A 20,005-nucleotide genomic window follows, 5' to 3' on the forward strand; every position below is an offset into this window, starting at 1 on the left:
TCGTAATAGTTAAAATTGAGTGATTAATTAATACTTAAATAAAGACATTAAAAATCAATATAGAGCGTTATCAATCGTAAAAGTCAAAATAGTAAAATACTACAATTAATTATGAAACTTATACAAACACATACTCATAAATAATCATGAACCAAACTTATTTGGAGTATTCACCTTGTAAATTTAAGGTCACAAGGTTGAATCCTCCTAAATGTAATAGGGAGTACATGAAGGTGAGGATTATTCCTACCCCCACCCCTCTCACTTTCAAGTGTTTGACCCGTAAATTAAACCCCCATGGTTAAGATCTAATCAATACTCCTTAATCCTTTACCTTAAAAATAAAACTTCATAAATCATGAATTCATGATAGTGATGGTGATGGTGATCCATACACTTTATCGTAACTCTTTAGTATAAGTAGTTACGTACAAGCATAAGTAGTTACGTACAAGCTAAGTAGGTGGGTAGTAGTGGAGACTTTAAGATGGGCATAAATGTCTTCACTCCAATCACTTAGGTTATTGTCCGGGAGGTTATAGCCATTGTTTCATCCTGATGACCCAGCATTATGATAATGTACGTAAGGTTTTTTTTTTTTCCTAAAAGAAAATTGAAATTATAGTCTTTAATGCTATATAAAAAAATTCAAATAAATATTAATTACACTTCTTCTTCTTTATGGTACTGTATTAATGTATGATGATTTTTTCCTAAAAGAAGATTGAAATTTTAGTCTGGCTTTAAGGCTATATAAAGAATAAATAAATATTCTTTACACTACTTCTTCTTCTTCTTCTTCTTCTTCTTCTTCTTCTTCTTCTTCTTCTTCTTCTTCTTCTTCTTCTTCTTCTTCTTCTTCTATTATTATTATTATTATTATTATTATTATTATTAGTATTTCGTGTTCATCTATATCAAATTAAAACATCAAAACAATACTCAAAATTCTAAACGTAAAATCACTAGTAATTAATTTGTCAAATTCTGATATTTAGAAGCACTCGTATTTTAATTAGGTTATTGGTACAGACACTCCCTCCGCCTCTTTAAGATAGTTCAATGTATCTTTTTAGGGTGTTTGTTTGAGTTTGTCACATGCCTCTTTGATAGGCCGTCGTCGAGCCTACCAAAGATAATAATTCCTATCTTGGTCTCACTAACAATAGTAAGGGTAAGAAAGGGTCGAACCCAAGAGAGGCGTTGAATCAACCACCGAGTACTACCGTTTAAATAAGCTAAATGAATTCTAAATTGGGTTGGTTTTGAGTAACTTCTTCTAATTCAATTCAACTAAAACTAAGAGGAGATTAACAATATTAAGAGGAATCTAGGGCTTGGGTTATACCACTCAATTTCATCACAAATCACAATTAGCATGCTACAATCAAGGTGAATTAATGGGACAAATTAAGGGAAGTCATCTAAAGCACCCAACTACTCTCTCAAGCTAGAGGGATTACTTGAATCGTGAATACAACCTACTCTCGTGGTTACATAGCATAAAACAAGTGTTAAAGCATAATCACGATGACATAAACATTCCCTTGACCGGTAATCCCTATTCTCATGACATTTCGGGTCAATTAAGCATAAGGGAGCTAACTCAAGTTCATCTCTCGATCCTTCGTTGAGAAAGCTTGGATAAATAGTTCTAGCAATGGCCATATACAAGAACTAAGCAATTAAACCACTTAAGCTCAACTAATCATCATCCCACAACAACCAAATTAGCACATGCAACAAGTAATTAGTGACTACATTGAGGGTTTTACCCAAACCCTAGAATTTAGACTACTCACAATCCATGGAGGTTAAAGCAATTAGAGGTTTCAAGCAATTCATGAACAAGTTCAAACTAAGGATTAAGCTAATTAACAATCTAAGCATGCAAGAATTAAGCAAGTAATCAACAACAAAGTAAAGAGAAGTAGAAAAGATGAGTAAGAAATGGTTACTATGAAGCTTCAAAGTGAGCAACAATGGTGGATTTTGTCTTCTACAATGATTGAATTTGAATGCTTCCAAGCTAAAAATTAAGAACTAACTAATGATTTGAGAATTTAATGTTCTAAAACTACAAACTAAGAGGAAAGCTCTAAAAAAAACTCCCCCCCCCCCCCTTCAAATGAGCTCAAAGGGGGGGTATTTATAAGACCCCCAAATAAAAAGGACGGAGAAAACAAGAATCGGGCTTGACTGCAGGTCCGCACGGACGTGCCAGATTCGGCACGGACGTGCAAGCATAAGCACGGTCGTGCCAGATACGGCACGGACGTGCAGAGGGGGCAGAATTGAGGCAGAACGTACTGCTAAGAATCGAGCAGCTCCGCACGGACGTGCAGATATTGGCACGGACGTGCAGCTACATCTGCACGGACGTGCTTAATTTGGCACGTCCGTGCAGGCCTTGGCAGAATGTTCTAAGTTTCTGGAGCACTCCTGCACGGACGTGCAAGGTCTGGCACGGTCGTGCAGCCTCTTCTGCACGGACGTGCCAAATTAAGCACGGCCGTGCAGGCCTTGGCAGCTTGTTGAAACTTTCTGGAACCTCCTGCACGGACGTGCAAGGTCTGGCACGGCCGTGCAGGGTCTTCTAAGCCCTTTTTTCCATCTTTTCTTCTATATTGCTCCTTTCCTTGGCTTCTTTCAACCATCTTCTTGCTTCTAACCTCGGCTTTGTATCCATGGGCTCCATTTGGTCGTTCTTTTGAACCTAGAATCTCAACAAAAACACCAACAACCCGTGAAGCATAGGATACACAAAAATTGCATAATAATAGAGTAAAAATGAACCAAAACGCAATTTTTATCAAGTAAACTAGGTTCAAAACACCCTAAAATCATATCAAATAGCAAGTTATCAAATCCCCCCAAGCTAAGCTTTTGCTCGTCCTCGAGCAAAACAAACATGTCAAACCAAAGGAGGAAAAAAATTTGCTAATCATCAATCCAAGGAGAGGCAACAAGGGGGAAGCATAAATAAACAAATTCGCATGGTGACAACCATCATCACTTTTAGCACAAGTGAGAAGCAATTTAAACCTCTAAGTCGCCTTAGAGGACGAGTTTTTATCTCGTGAGGGTTTCCAATGAGTTAACCCCACAACTCACGCAATCCACAACACATCGACAAAAATCACACAAGTTCAATTTTTCGCCCAAGTCAACTCATCGGGATATGAGACACAAGCAAGACAAGTGAACGACTTTCAAGAATTACCAATCATACAAATGTACACATGAGTTGGGGGTAGAGAGGAGAACTAAACAAGGTTGCACTAGGATACTTCCTTTGGCCTTTTACTAGTTCATTAGAGCACACCTAGATATTCCAAAGTTGTAACAAGCCCTCTTTCGGTTATAAAATCTCAAAATGCTAGTCCACCTCCCAAAATGCACACCCAAGGCCCCTTAACTACACTCTAACTCGGGAATTTCATAAGAAACATCAATGCAAACAAGGTGTGGGAGGCATCCACGAGTTGACCTCTAAAGAAGAGAAATTTTATTTTTTTGAGAAGTTTTGGGGTAGTTTTTGTTCTCCCCTTTTTTTTATGCTCTTCTTTTTTTTTTCAACTTTCAATGCTCTCGCCTCTTTTAACTGTGAGCGGCTCTTTCTTTATTGAGAACGTGTGGCTTATTATGCCACTTATTACACATAATACAAGTAGAGCTAATTCCTTAATAGAGTTTCATTTCGGGGAGGAGAGGAGGCACATTAAGGGCACAAGGGACCGCAATTTGACTCAAACATATCCTACTTTGGGTAAAATTGACAATATCATATGCTAGACGTGCAATTGAGCATTCATCGGCTTTCATTTCATATACACTAATGCAACCAGGATTAATAGACCTCTAAATGACCCCAACTCTTGCATACACCCTTCTAAAAGAACTTTTACTCATCACTCAAGAGTCAAGCAAGCAAGACATATTAGCGTCGTCATTTGAGTTTCATCCTTGGGCAATTTTCATTTTTCAATATTTTTTTTGTTTTTTAATAATTTTTTTATAAGAAATGAAAAATTACAGCATTAGGCTAGCTAAACTAAGCATAAAAAAAAAAAAAAAAAAAAAAACTATACATCTAAATAAAAAGATAAGAGAGGTATTCACAAGATAAGAAATTTGGATTTAGGGTATTGGATTTCAAAGGGAGCAAATTTGGATTTAAAGGATTTGGATGTTAGGGAAGAAGGGAATGGGAATAAACAACAAGCGAACTCAATCATGGAAACACGAAAACACAACACGAACCAATGACACATGAAGAACACTCCCCCCCCCCCCAAGCTATCATAAACATTGTCCCCAATGTTAAAGCAATGCAAGCACAAAGAGAAGGGGAGGAAGAAACTAACTCATGGTTCGGGCCCCCTTGGGAGCTTGAGCCCCCTGGGTAGAGATGCCGGTACACAGTGCGGAAATCGCCCAACTCCGATCTGAGACTTTCGAAACTTGTTCTCATATTGTCAAAAGAAGTCCTCATGTCTTCGTTTGATTCCCTTAAGGTCTCGAATTCGGTGGTCATGCGGGCAAAATTCGCATTCATGTTGGCTACTTGCTGCTCAAAAGAGAGGTATGGGTTGTTTTCACCCACACCTTGATCTTGGTAACCCTCTTGGTCCCTTTGTTGGAACCCGTGTTGTTGATGAAATTGTTGTTGCTGAAATTGTTGATGATGTTGATGTTGTTGAAATTGTTGATGATGTTGTTGCTGTTGTTGTTGTTGTTGGAATTGTTCCTCACCGCCTTGGGCTTGGTCATCTTCTCCACCCGGAATCCACTCAAAGTCCGGCTCAAAGACCCAATTCTCGGGGTCGTAAATAACCGTGGCTTTCGGATTTGGCAAAGTTGCATAGGGGCGCCTACTTACCATCCACGTGTAGGTCCTACCCTCTTCATCTTCCTCCAACCAATGCATAGCCTTGAGGGAGCGGATGTCAAGTGTCGTTGGTCCGGGAATGATCTCCAAATCTGCAAAATTAAGATCAAGAAAAGCAGCAATAATAGTGATCATCCCTCCAATTGTTATCACTCCACTCCCCGAGGATACGTCATCTAGGTGGTCTACAAGCCAAGCCCCTAAATTCAACCTTTCGTCACCCTCACACAAGTGCCAAAGAAAAAGCAACTCACGGTTAGAAACTACACCCGAACTATCTCCCCTAGCAAAAATAGTATTAGCTATTAGGCGCTGGGATAGTCTAAAGGCGGGGTGTACTATGGTCGTGGCCTTGTCGGTCCTAGGATCTCTAGTAAATAGGCCGGTGATTTTTCTCCAAAAAGATCCCGGGTTATGCTTTCCGGAAGGCTTATCCTTAGGTCCGAATTTGCCATCCGTTGGCCACCCAAATGCTTGGTTCACTTGTTCTATGGTCATCTTGTGATGGGTGTTCATCAATTGGAAGGTCAGGTAACGGGGGTTGTTGTGGTTATCTCGGTGGACATATAGTGAGGAGAGGAATTCTAAGGTAAGCCGTTTATAGGTGTTAGCATGCATTTCCAACCAATTTGGGACACCGGTTTGAAAAAATAGTTGTCTAACATCATTCTCTACACCTAAGGCTTCGGCTACCTCATGGTTGTAAAATTTCGTTGGCCGAATTCTTCTCCTACTAATTCTTAGGTAGTTGTTCATGAAATCCAAATTATTAAAGACAATACCTAAGGTGTCCACTTGCGGTGGTTCGATGGTTGATGGAGGTGGAGGATTTCTAAGCCTAGCGGATGAGGTGTTTCTTGGTTGGTTTCTTCTTGACATGGTCAAAAAAAATTTTTAAAAAAAAAAACACTTCAAGCAAGCACAACACCTAATGAACAAGTACTTGAAACACACAAGGCTCTAAGTCTTCCACCTAACCAACACACAACTAGAACAAGCTCGAAAATTTACCAACAATGATCTTATCAATTCAAACAATCCAACACAAAATTGTCAATGCTCACAATTTACCAACAACAATTCAACAATCCAACACCAAAAGCATCTATACTCACACAAACCTATCACCAACCAAAATTTCAATGCTCACAATTCACCCAAATTTTTTTTCTTTTATACTACTAAACTAACAACAATCACAATTTCTTAACAAAATGTCAACAATTTGAACTATTACTACTCATAATATCAACCAACAAGCATTTAAACTATATAGGAAGAGCTTGAGATTAGAAAGATTATACCAAGAATATCGTGGGTGTAGAACCCGCAAATGAACCTTTCTAGTACTCCTTGTTGTTAATTGAAGGCCCTTGTTCACCCAATTTGCTTAAAAATCAAAATTCAAGAAACCCCCAAATCAATGTTGAAAGTTAGGGTTTGATGAAATTTTGGTATTTTGGGGTTTTGGTGGTGAAAAGGGGTAGTAATTTGTGAAGAGTTTTGAAAGAGGAGTTAAATTTGTAGTTTAGAGTTGGGATTTAAGTGAAAAATGGAGTTTGAAGGGTGAGAAATAGGAGTAGTATGAAGTATGGAGTATGGAGGAGGAAGGAGTATTTGAGTGTGAAAGAGGAGTGAGAATTGTGAGTATGGGGGGTCTTTGCTATTATAATTTTGTATATATATATATATATATATATATATATATATATATTTAGTAGAAATCGCCATATTGTTGTGCAGGTTGAACCTGCACGGACGTGCTAAGGTCTGCACGGACGTGCAGGTTTCTGGCAAAATAGCCGCCTCTTCTGTCTTCGATTGCACGGACATGCAAAGGTTGGCACGGACGTGCAACTTGGCACGGTCGTGCTGATTTTTGGCACGGACGTGCGAAGCTTCAGATTTCAGCTATCCATTTTCTGTATGGTTCTGCCTACATCTGCACGGACGTGCGATGTTCTGCACGTCCGTGCATACCTGATGGTGCACGATTTCTTTCCCTTTTTTTTTTTATAATTACTTCTCTTTTCAATAAATACTCGGGTTGCCTCCCGGAAGCGCTTCTTTAACGTCACTAGCTTGACGACATTGCGGGATCAAATGTTAGTGAGGAATATCGAACTCATCAAGGTGAACAACTTTTGCCTCTTCATTCACAAAACCGTCAAAGTACGCTTTTAGCCTTTGGCCATTTACTTTGAACGGTTCACCATTCCCTTTGGAAATTTCGATTGCACCATATGGGAACACCTTCTTGACGGTAAAAGGTCCACTCCATCTTGATTTTAGCTTACCCGGAAACAACTTCAACCGGGAATTGAATAGTAGGACCTTGTCACCTTCCTTGAACTCCCTTTTGTTGATATGATTATCATGCCAAGCCTTGGTCTTTTCCTTGTAAATCCGTGCATTCTCATATGCATCCAATCTTAGCTCTTCCAAGGCATGGAGGTCAAGTAACCTCTTTTCACCGGCACTTTGAAGGTCAAAGTTCAACGTTTTAATAGCCCAATGAGCACGATGCTCAAGTTCTACCGGTAAATGGCATGATTTCCCATATACTAGCTTGTAAGGGGTGGTACCAATGGGAGTCTTGAATGCGGTGCGGTAGGCCCATAGGGCATCATCTAGCTTCGTAGACCAATCCTTTCTAGACCTATCCACCGTCTTTTCTAAGATCACCTTTATCTCCCGGTTTGAAATTTCGGCTAGACCACTTGTTTGAGGGTGGTAAGCCAATGACACCTTGTGCCTCACACCGTACTTCTCAAGAAGAGCTTGGAAGGACCGCTTTGCAAAATGCGAACCTCCATCACTAATGACGGCACGTGGCACCCCAAACCTCGGAAAAATGACCTTCTTGAAGAGTTTGACCACCACCTTAGCATCATTAGTAGGAGATGCAACATCTTCTACCCACTTTGACACGTAATCGACGGCCACAAGAATGAATTTATTCCCAAAAGAGGTCGGGAAAGGCCCCATAAAATCTATGCCCCATACATCGAAAATCTCCAACTCAAGAATGTTGTTCAACGGCATTTCACTTCTTCTTGAAATATTTCCGGTTCTTTGACACCGGTCACAAACTTTCACTACACCCCACACATCTTTGAACATTGAAGTCCAATAGAAACCACTTTGTAAGATCTTTGCCAAGGTTTTTTTAGCACTCATATGTCCTCCACAAGGTGAGGAGGGACACATTGTGATAACACTTTCAATCTCATCATTCGGGACACACCTTCTAAAAAGGCCATCAACACCTTGTTTAAAGAGCAAGGGGTCGTCCCAAAAGTATTGGCGAACATCATGAAGAAACTTCCTTTTTTGTTGATAGGTGAGGTCGGGAGGAAGAATAGAGCAAGACAAGTAGTTTTTAATGTCCGCAAACCATGGTGCCGGTGCTTGAAGGATGGCAAATAGTCGATCATCCGGAAATGAATCATCAATTGGCAAGTTATCAAGATCACCTACAAAGATAGGCAACCGTGAAAGATGATCGGCCACAACATTTTCGGCACCCTTCTTGTCTCTAATCTCATTATCATAATCTTGCAAGAGCAAGACCCACCGTATCAATCTTGGCTTAGGTTCTTTCTTGGACAAGAGGTACTTCAAGGCAGCATGGTCGGTGAAGACTATGACCTTAGAGCCCAACAAGTAGGACCTAAACTTCTCAATTGCATGAACAATGGCTAGAAACTCCTTTTCCGTGGTTGTGTAATTCCTTTGTGCCTCATCCAATGTTTTTCTAGCATAATAGATAGCATGGAGCTTCTTGTCCTTCCTTTGTCCAAGAACAGACCCAACGGCGAAATCCGAAGCATCACACATAAGCTCGAAAGGAAGCTCCCAATTAGGGGGTTGAATTATAGGAGCCGAAATCAAGGCCTCCTTCAAACTATCAAATGCTAGCAAACAATCATTGGTAAACACAAAAGGGGCATCTTTTACCAACAATTGAGTGAGCAGCTTTGCGATTTTTGAAAAATCCTTTATGAACCGGCGGTAAAAACCCGCATGTCCAAGAAAGCTCCTTATCCCCTTCACATTTTTAGGGGGTGGGAGGCGCTCAATTACTTCAATCTTGGCACGATCTACCTCAATGCCCCTACTAGAAATCACATAACCAAGAACAATTCCCCCCTCTACCATGAAATGACATTTCTCCCAATTCAAAACTAAGTTCACCTCTTGACATTTTTTTTAACACTTTAATCAAGTTTGAAAGACAAGTGTCAAAAGATGAACCAAAAACAGAAAAGTTATCCATGAATACCTCAATTGATGATTCAAGCATGTCGGAAAAAATAGACATCATACACCTTTGAAATGTGGAAGGTGCATTACAAAGCCCAAATGGCATTCTTCGATATGCGAAGGTGCCAAAAGGACATGTGAATGTAGTCTTTTCTTGGTCCTCGGGGTGGATTGGAATTTGAAAGAATCCCGAGTATCCATCCAAGAAGCAATAATGACTATGTGATGCTAGTCTTTCCAATATTTGATCAATGAAGGGGAGTGGGAAGTGGTCTTTCCGGGTGGATTTATTCAATTTTTGATAATCAATGCACATCCTCCACCCAGTGACCGACCTCGTAGAAATGGTCTCACCCTTATCATTTTTAATGATGGTCATGCCTCCCTTTTTAGGCACAACTTGAACCGGGCTAACCCACTTACTATCGGAGATAGGGTAGATTATGCCCGCCTCAAGAAGTTTTAAAACTTCTTTTTTTACCACTTCCTTCATATTGGGATTGATCCTTCTTTGGTGCTCAATAGAGGAAGCATGATCATCATCAAGTAGAATTTTATGCATGCATATGGTGGGACTTATCCCCTTAATGTCATCAATTTTGTACCCATTGACATCTTTATACTTCCTTAAAACAACTAGGAGTTTCTCAAGAGAGGTGTCATCGAGCTTAGCATTGACAATAACGGGATAATTCTCACTATCATCAAGAAAAGAATATTTAAGTAGAGGGGGAAGGGGTTTAAGTTCAACCTTAGGAGGAGGCGTAGTCCTCTCCTCTTTTGCCTCCACGTTAAGCACTTCAAATTTTATCACCTCGCGGGCCAAAGGTTGGTTGAGCAAGAGATCATACCCCTTTGCTTCTTCACCCTCCTCAACTAAGCTTCCCGTTAAGGTAGCTTGTAAAGGATCTCTTTCATACAATCTTTCTCGGAACTCTTCTAAGTCCCTCTCCAATGTGTCAATTCTATGAACTTCATCAATCAATGGCTTTTTCAAAGTTTGTGAGAATGAAAATGAAATTTTCTCATTTCCCACATTCAAAGTCAATCTTCCTTCCTTCATATCAATCACCACTCCCGCGGTGTTCAAAAATGGTCTCCCCAAAATGAGGGGTACTCTTGAATCTTCTTCCATCTCCATTACTACAAAATCACATGGCACAAATACTCTTCCAACTTGAACCGGCACATCTTCAAAAATCCCCAAATGTAGCCTAACCGTACGGTCGGCTAGTTGTAAGGACATTCTTGTTGGTTTCAAGTCTCCAACTTTCAAGGTCTTTGCAATAGAATAGGGCATCAAGCTCACACTTGCCCCAAGATCACATAAAGCAACCATAGCTTCCAAATCTCCAATCTTCACCGGTATTGCATAGCTACCGGGGTCACCAAGCTTTTGGGGAAGCTTGTTTTGAATGATTGCACTCACCTCCTTAGGAAGGGAGATGGTTGCACTCTCTTCAAGCCTACTCTTGTTGGATAGAAGATCCTTCAAAATTTTTGCATAGGTAGGCATTTGTGACATAGCATGAAGAAAGGGGATGTTCACTTGAAGTCCTCTCATGACTTCAAGAAATTTTGAAAACTTCTCATTCAACTTCTTCTCTACAATTCTATGAGAAAACGGAATGGGGGGCTTATATACTCTCATAGGGGGATTTTCTATTCTTTCTTCATCTCCCTCATCTTTCTTTGTTGCTCCCTCATCACTCTTTTGCTCTTTTCTCTCAACTTCAACTACTTCATTTTCAAAATCATCCTCGCTTCTCACCACAACTCCCTCATCTCTCTTTTGTGGCTCCTCTTAACTCATAACCGGGCCCTCATAACCCCTTCCCGATCTCAAAGTGATAGCCTTAGCTTGCTCCTTTGGGTTCACTACCGTTGAGCTTGGAAAGTGACCACTAGAATTGGAGGATGAGCTTCCAACTTGTTGTGCAATTTGAGCTAATTGGCTCTCCATTATCTTATTATGTGCTTGGAGTTGTTGGATGTTTGCATTCATATCCGCATTGTTCCTTATTTGTTGAGTCATGAAAGTTTCAAGAACGGACTCAAGGCTAGTCTTTTGAGGAGGTGGAGGAGGAGGAGCGGGTTGGTTATATTGTAATCTTTGGTGGTTTTGATCCCTTTGGTTGGGATGGTGGTATGGAGCTTGTTGGTTTTGAGAATGAGGTTGGTTGTAGTGGTTTTGAGGTTGGGTTTGATTTTGGTTGTAGTTATTTTGTGGGGGGCCTTGGTTGTATTGCTTCCATCCCGTATTTTGTTGGGGCTTCCAACTTTGATTGTGGGATTGGGAGTATTGTTCATTCCTTTGCCCAATTGTCGCCGCTTGCTCTTGATTCGTTGAGTTGCAATAAGAGGACAAGTGATCATTTCCTCCACAAGTCTCACAAGACATGACTTATGAGGAAGAGCTTGAGGGTGTGAGGGTGGCTTGATCTAACTTGTGAGCTAGCATCAAACTTTGATGCAATAAGATCTATTGCACTAAGATCATGAATTCCGCCCTTCTTTGTTTGAGGTTGCCTTCGATCACCTCCATATGCATAATGGTTGGCCACTTCTTCAATCATCTTATATGCATCATCCACCGATAGCTTTTTGAGGCTACCACCGGCCCCGGAATCAAGGTTGGACCTTGAAATAGGAGTGAGACCGTCATAGAAGCTTTGTACAATGATCCATGATGTAAAACCATGGTGGGGGCATTTCCTTGTGTAATCTTTGAAACGCTCCCAAGCTTCACTCAATGTTTCATCAATGTATTGATTGAAATTGGTGATCTTTATTCTTAATTCGACGGTCTTTTCCGGAGGACAATACTTTCCAAGAAAGGCTCTAGTGACCTCGTCCCATGTACTCAATGATCCCTCTTCAACTGTTCTCAACCAATGTTTTGCTTTATCACGGAGGGAGAATTGAAACATGTGCATACGGATGAACTCTTCCGAAATGTTGTTTTGCTTGATGGTTGTACACAACTCAAGAAAGTTGTCCAAATGAGAAAAAGGACACTCATGAGGACTACCTCCGAATTGATCGCTTTGAATCATACGGATGAGTTGTGGTGAAAGCTCAAAGTTGTTTGCATTCGTGGTGGGAAGACGTATGCCACTCCGAAGTTGGAATGCGTTGGGGTGGTCATAGTCTCTTAACAATGGTTGAGGAGGATTCTCTCCCATATTATCTTCTTCGTTAGCTCCAAAAACCTCTTCCGGATCGGAATCCGAATATACAATGGAAAACTCGGGTGTGCCTTGCAAGAGTCTCCTCACGTTTCTCAAAGTCCTATTTAGCTCTGGATCAACGGGAATAAGCGGTGACTGCTTACTCTTTCGTGTCATGCAAAGTCAAACAAAGCTAAGAAAAACGTTAGCAATGACTATCGTAAGTTAAACACACATAAACAAAAATTAAGGTAAGAAAACTACTATACATATACACACATCTAGTCTCATTCAACAATAATACATTCAATGTGACTTTGCCTCCCCGGCAACGGCGCCAAAATTTGATAGGCCGTCGTCGAGCCTACCAAAGATAATAATTCCTATCTTGGTCTCACTAACAATAGTAAGGGTAAGAAAGGGTCGAACCCAAGAGAGGCGTTGAATCAACCACCGAGTACTACCGTTTAAATAAGCTAAATGAATTCTAAATTGAGTTGGTTTTGAGTAACTTCTTCTAATTCAATTCAACTAAAGCTAAGAGGAGATTAACAATATTAAGAGGAATCTAGGGCTTGGGTTATACCACTCAATTTCATCACAAATCACAATTAGCATGCTACAATCAAGGTGAATTAATGGGACAAATTAGGGGAAGTCATCTAAAGCACCCAACTACTCTCTCAAGCTAGAGGGATTACTTGAATCGTGAATACAACCTACTCTCGTGGTTACATAGCATAAAACAAGTGTTAAAGCATAATCACGATGACATAAACATTCCCTTGACCGGTAATCCCTATTCTCATGGCATTTCGGGTCAATTAAGCATAAGGGAGCTAACCCAAGTTCATCTCTCGATCCTTCGTTGAGAAAGCTTGGATAAATAGTTCTAGCAATGGCCATATACAAGAACTAAGCAATTAAACCACTTAAGCTCAACTAATCATCATCCCACAACAACCAAATTAGCACATGCAACAAGTAATTAGTGAATACATTGAGGGTTTTACCCAAACCCTAGAATTTAGACTACTCACAATCCATGGAGGTTAAAGCAATTAGAGGTTTCAAGCAATTCATGAACAAGTTCAAACTAAGGATTAAGCTAATTAACAATCTAAGCATGCAAGAATTAAGCAAGTAATCAACAACAAAGTAAAGAGAAGTAGAAAAGATGAGTAAGAAATGGTTACTATGAAGCTTCAAAGTGAGCAACAATGGTGGATTTTGTCTTCTACAATGATTGAATTTGAATGCTTCCAAGCTAAAAATTAAGAACTAACTAATGATTTGAGAATTTAATGTTCTAAGACTACAAACTAAGAGGAAAGCTCTAAAAAAACTCCCCCCCCCCCTTCAAATGAGCTCAAAGGGGGGGTATTTATAAGACCCCCAAATAAAAAGGACGGAGAAAACAAGAATCGGGCTTGACTGCAGGTCTGCACGGACGTGCCAGATTCGGCACGGATGTGCAAGCATAAGCACGGTCGTGCCAGATTCGGCACGGACGTGCAGAGGGGGCAGAATTGAGGCAGAACGTACTGATAAGAATCGAGCAGCTCCGCACGGACGTGCAGATATTGGCACGGACGTGCAGCTACATCTGCACGGACGTGCTTAATTTGGCACGTCCGTGCAGGCCTTGGCAGAATGTTCTAAGTTTCTGGAGCACTCCTGCACGGACGTGCAAGGTCTGGCACGGCCGTGCAGCCTCTTCTGCACGGACATGCCAAATTAAGCACGGCCGTGCAGGCCTTGGCAGCTTGTTGAAACTTTCTGGAACCTCCTGCACGGACGTGCAAGGTCTGGCACAGCCGTGCAGGGTCTTCTAAGCCCTTTTTTCCATCTTTTCTTCTATATTGCTCCTTTCCTTGGCTTCTTTCAACCATCTTCTTGCTTCTAACCTCAGCTTTGTATCCATGGGCTCCATTTGATCGTTCTTTTGAACCTAGAATCTCAACAAAAACACCAACAACCCGTGAAGCATAGGATACACAAAAATTGCATAATAATAGAGTAAAAATGAACCAAAACGCAATTTTTATCAAGTAAACTAGGTTCAAAACACCCTAAAATCATATCAAATAGCAAGTTATCATTCTTTCGTTATGTTTTTTCTAGCCACTTGCTTCCTCTCTCTCGTATAGTGCACATAACTTTACCAACCTATGTGAACTTTGCCACTCAAGCCTTAATAATATTTATTGACGTACAATCATATAAGTAAATCATTAAAAGATCGATCGATAAAGGAAGTGTGTTGTGTAACTGATAAGCTATTCCAATACTACTTTTTAAGTCTAAATAAACACGACCATGTACGTACCTCATATACAATCAAGTTGTAACATTAAATTCATGAAATCGATCGATTGGATCCTTATGATGACATTCATCTAAATTAAAAAAAAAAAAAAAAAATCAACCATTCCTCAATCAAACCCTAGTAGTAGTACTAGATCCAACCTATTAAATTAAATTTAATGCTTTGGGTCAAAGCCCCTTTTGGCCATACCATGTTGATCTTCTCTTATACAATTGATCTATTTCGGCATATACAAAAATTAGCTGGCTTTCCATGCTTTAATTTAAGATGGTTGGTGAGTTTTTTTTTGTTTTTTTACAATGGTCACAAAAGGGCTAGTCCTTAAATAACATGCAATAACAACAGATAATACAATGGAAATAAGTAAAAAGAGCTCTAATTTTCTTTAAAATATTCCGCTGCCCCACTCTTTTCGCAACTTTTTCGTTGGTGACCTAGCTAGGCCAGCATGAAACTTGGAATTCTAATTTGAACATGAAGAAGTCAAAGCCCCTTTTGGCCATATTATTTATTTTATGGCTAAAAGCCCCTATTAAAAATCTTCATCTTCCCAGCTTTAATTCTAGTCTCTATTATTGTTTACACTCTAAAAAGCATTTTTAATAAGTAGGTATAATAGAGTATATATTTATTTATTTATTTCATAAATATAGAACTCTAAAAACCAATTTGTTAGGAATATAAAAGCATATACATAGCAAGTTTTAAATTGATTATATGTCGTTTAAAAATGTCCTTTTGTTGGTTCCATTCAACCTAGCTGGTCCAGGTATACTTATATACTTCGTATAAATCATCAATACGAATTAAAATAAAACTTTATTACGTCAGTTTCGATATATATTTAAAAATATCATTTTTAGGTGGAAAATGATATTTGAATGTGGCTGTTTAAAATAAAGTTATGAAAAATTAATTTAACTTTAATTAGTAAAATATATTCTATATTCATTTTTTATGATGTGAAAAGAACAATGTCTTAAAAGGGCATGGGAGAGAATTGAAGTTGAAACAAATTGTAAGAATCAGTCTATTTTTTAGGGGGTTTTGCAACTCTATCTACCTAACTATTAAAACTACAAATATGAATTGTCGTACATTATTCAATAAAAAAGGGAAATTATCACTTTTATACTCCAGCTTTTGGCTTTTATCTTTAGTACACCTCATTAAGTTTTCATTATCAGCGGTACACTCATAATTATCACTAATTACTACAGTAAGCAAACCGTTAATCAAACGTTAAGTTAGGGTTAATGACAGGGATTTTGCTTAGACTTGACTTGACTTGACTAAAATGCCCCCTACTCATTAATTCTCCCTCCAAGCCCAACTGTCGACATTTACTCCAAATTTTTTATCGTTTATCTTCTTCACTCTCTCCCCTGTACTTACTCTTCCTCAAACCCTAATTGTCGCGCTTCTGAAGCAGAATTCTTGGAGATTCAGGCCTGCTTTGTGGATTGTAAAAGGTTAGTGGTTATTTCTTGTAATTTCTTAATTATTTGCTTTAAATTGCTAGGTTTTAGATGAAGTTTGCTATTTCTTGTGAGTGGTTGAATTATGTTAACTGGTTGAATTATGCTCTAATGTTGCTTAATTTAGCCTTGATTTATGTTCGATTTGCCTATGAACATGTATGCTTGCTAAATTCTGTACTCTCTGAGTTACTTTATTCAAAATTGATGACTTTGAGTTTGCATGCTATAGTGTTAGTGATTTTATGCTTAATCTAGGTTTAAATATGTGTTCTTGAGTTTGTAATCTACTGTTGTGCTTAAATCGTGGTAGTGTAATTTACTTTGCAGAATGGATGACATGGTTACACTGAGATTTAAGTATAAGCAGCATAATGTTGATATTGATGTGGACGGTGATAAGTGCAACTTGATGGGCTTAATGATAGAATTTGAAGATATTTTACAAAAAAAGGGAGTAGTTATTTTGAACCCTATACTTGCTTATGCATATAGGGGCAAACATTGGCCAATAGATGATGATGGTGGTCTGATTAGCATGTTTAGGACACTTCCTGATGCTAAGATGTATGAGATTTTGGTTAGGACTACTTTAAATTCAACTTTTATGAATGACTTAGTATCTGAGTTTAGGAGGAACAAATTAGCTGCTAAACTAGCTAGCCAGGGTGTACATGAAGAACCAGAATCACCACCTCTAAACCAACCATCCCTACCATTGACTGTGAGTGAGAATTCCCAGCCTCCTGTAGAAAATACCACTCCTTCTGAGATAGGGAATGAGAACACCAAACTAAAGCCTAGAAGGAGATTGAGATTGAAATACTATGAGCATGCTACTGCCCCTACTAGTGTGGTTACTCCTAGTAGTCCTCCATTACATGAGATTTTTGGGACTGAAGTTAATCATGACCCAAACACTACCTTTGCTGATTTACACGATGAGTTTGAAGAGAGTCATGGTCAGCAGTCTAGCAAAGAATACACTAAGGGTAGGAAGGAGTTTGAGAAATACTGTGAAAAGGCTCAGGATAAGGGAAAGGCCAGTTTTGGAGGTGGGAAGGGTAAGGGCAAGGCTGGTTCTGGTGGTGGGAAGGGTAAGGGCAAGTCCAAACAGTTGGAATCAATTGGGTCTGGGAGTGAGAAGTTACCTCCTTTTCCAATTTCACCACACACTGTCTTCAAAACACTTGTTGGGAGAAGAAGTCCTAGGTTTTCACCAGCCCAAGTCACAGCTAATCACACCACTCCCCTTCCCAGATCAAGTCCAAACAACCAACCATCAAATTAAATATTATCACTGACCCTAACCTATTTGCTAGAAAAATTCCTAAGAGTACTCAAATTAGGAAGGGTATATGGAGTGGTCAGAAAGGGAGAGTGCCTAAATAAGGTACATAACTCATAAAGTTAGGGAAAAGTAGTGCACCTAGTGCTAGAAGGAGGGTTACATATGGTTTGGGTGGTGCTGGCAGTGATCCTGATGGTTCTGGTGATGAATTTGGTGGTGATGATTCTTCTGATGGTGATTATGAGGTTGGTGTGCATGACGATGAACCAGTAGACTCAGATGGAGAATTAATTCCTGATGGTGATGTTCCTGAGATGAGTTACATTATTTAAGCACTGTTTCCCACATAAAAGACAACTGGGAACCTACCTTTTGGTCAGCTTTCATTAATTATTCTGATGATGATAATTATATGGATAAGCTTTATAAGCACAGGGAGATGTATGAAGAAGTCAAATTTGGGAAGATAGTGCTTAGAGCATGGATGATATTTATTGACAAGGCCCATGTGAGAGACACCTTGAAAGATTATGCAGTTCAGGAAGGCTTTGCAATTGCTGTGGTGGCTGCAGACAACAAGAGGTACACTATAACCTGCTTGGCACAATGCTGTGAGTGGAGGATGCATGCTAGTAGGCTGCCAGATGGCAAGACTTGAGCTATAAAGAAGATTTGGCCAGATGTGCATAACTGCAGGGGGTTAGAAATGTATAACCCAATTTGTATAGTTTAATGGGATGTTCCAAAGGTAATGGAAGACATAAGGGAAAATCCAGACATTCCAGCAAAGGCCCTTAATGAGCTTTTATTTCAGAGGTTTGGCATTTACTTGAAGCAAGCCCCCTTATATAGGTTGAAGTGATATGTTGTTCATGAGATATTTGGAGGACATGATGATTCATACAACCATTTGCCAAGATATATTGAAGTTATAATGAGCACCAACCCAGGTTCTAAGGCTTTTGTGGCATGGCATGAGAGTGAAAGCATTCCAAGGGTTAACTTGTTATGGTGCTCATTTGAAGGGCAATTATGGTGGAATTTTACTATCTGTTGTTGCCTTGGATGGTAACAATGAGATATACCCAGTTGCATATGCAATTGTCAGCAGTGAAGACAAAGATAGCTGGAGTTATTTTTTCTGGCACATCCACAACATAGTCAAAGATTCAGGAAGACATATTGGACAATCATCTCTGACAGGCAGAAGGTGTGTATATATTTCCTTTTTTTCATTTCTTGATTGCTATATTTAACTGCATCTCCATGGCATACATTGATAAATGTGATTGTTGTAGGGTGTTGATGTTGCATTGAAAACTGTTTGGCTTGAAGCTAAGAGAAGGTACTGTTGCAGATACTTGAGTATAAATTACAAGAAGCTTTCCCAGGTCCACTTATGTACATCCTTTTCTGGAGAGCTTGCAATGCTACAAATAAATTCACATTCAGAAAGGCAATGGAGAGACTTAAAAAGAAAGGTGAGGAGGATGTCATGAAATGGTTTACAGATTTAGGCCATTAATCTAAGTGGAGTAAACACAAATTTGATCCAAATGTGTGCAATGACTCCAACACTTCAAACTTTGTTGAGAGTTTTAAGTCAACACTTGGAGCTGATAGATGCAGGCCAGTTTTGACTTTACTAGAAGGTAATAATCAAGCTAGCTTGCATTTCACACTTTTTTTGAATGATTACATTACTAATTTGATTGTTATGTTATGATAGGTATAAGGAGAGTGTGCATGGTCAGGATAGCTTCAAGGAAAGAGGCTGCAATGGCCTTGAATAATGATGAACTCTGCCCCAAGATAGCAAGATTGGTCAGAGAGATCAGCAAAGCCTCTACAACCTATGGAGCTTTCCAGTTAAGCCCAGAGGAATATGAGATTCATGAGGGTAAATCACAGTTCCCTCTTAGCCTAAACAGTAAGATTTGCTCATGTGGAGCTTGGCAATTGTCTGGCATACCTTGCAGACATGCTATAAGGGCAATGACTCATGCAAAAGTTGACCTTCACAATTATGTTAGTTCTTGGTATTCTGCACAGACCTACAAGAAGGTGTACAGTCATTGCATAACTCCTATCCCAGATCTTAGTTAGTGGCCTGAATCTGCTGCTGAGAACCCTCATCATATTCACCCACCAAAGATGAAAAAAGGGGTTGGTAGACCTAGCAGAAACAAGCAAAGGGAAGAAGGAGGGGACCAGCCAGGCAAAAGGTCAAGAACTGTGAGATGCTCAAGGTGTGGTTGTTTTGGACATAAAAAAAAAAAACTGGCAAAGGAGGGCTAACTAGAAAAAAGCTAAGGGCTTGAGAAGCACTTGTGATACGAAACCCAAGAGTGAGAGATCAGATAAATGCTACAAAAGAAGCAAGAGCAAAATCAAAGGGTGAAGGGTCTGGTGCAACTGAGCTCACAAGCTCACAACTGTCAAGTCAACCACAAGACTTGTCACAGTCCCAGAGCTGAGATGGGGATGTAATTCTGAGATATGCAGATGCTTTTTAGTCTATTTTGATGTATATATAAACCAAAGTTTGGTGTTGTTTGATCAGACAATTGGTTAAGTTTT

At 39.5% G+C, this 20,005-nt stretch overlaps 1 protein-coding gene across 1 annotated transcript; it reads left to right on the top strand.

Annotated features, from left to right (window-relative positions):
• The first annotated feature begins 18,399 nt into the window (after nt 1–18,399).
• LOC110737204 lies at nt 18,400–19,531 on the top strand. Its single transcript, XM_021917574.1, has 4 exons — nt 18,400–18,639; nt 18,724–18,906; nt 18,957–19,077; nt 19,155–19,531. Exons 1-4 carry the CDS (start codon nt 18,400–18,402, stop codon nt 19,529–19,531), a joined length of 921 nt encoding a protein of 306 aa, XP_021773266.1.
• The last annotated feature ends 474 nt before the right edge of the window (nt 19,532–20,005 follow it).

The sequence above is a fragment of the Chenopodium quinoa genome, unplaced genomic scaffold, assembly GCF_001683475.1.
Source record: "Chenopodium quinoa cultivar QQ74 unplaced genomic scaffold, ASM168347v1, whole genome shotgun sequence".
In the NCBI taxonomy this organism is placed as follows: domain Eukaryota; kingdom Viridiplantae; phylum Streptophyta; class Magnoliopsida; order Caryophyllales; family Amaranthaceae; genus Chenopodium; species Chenopodium quinoa.

What these genes read in the sequence shown, in the direction of transcription:
- LOC110737204 (XM_021917574.1), top strand. Translation starts at nt 18,400, where the DNA reads ATGAGAGTGAAAGCATTCCAAGGGTTAACTTGTTATGGTGCTCATTTG. An exon ending in CTCTGACAGGCAGAAGGTGT is followed by an intron (nt 18,640 to 18,723) that starts GTATATATTTCC and finishes TGATTGTTGTAG; the next exon opens with GGTGTTGATGTTGCATTGAA. An exon ending in GGAGAGACTTAAAAAGAAAG is followed by an intron (nt 18,907 to 18,956) that starts GTGAGGAGGATG and finishes CATTAATCTAAG; the next exon opens with TGGAGTAAACACAAATTTGA.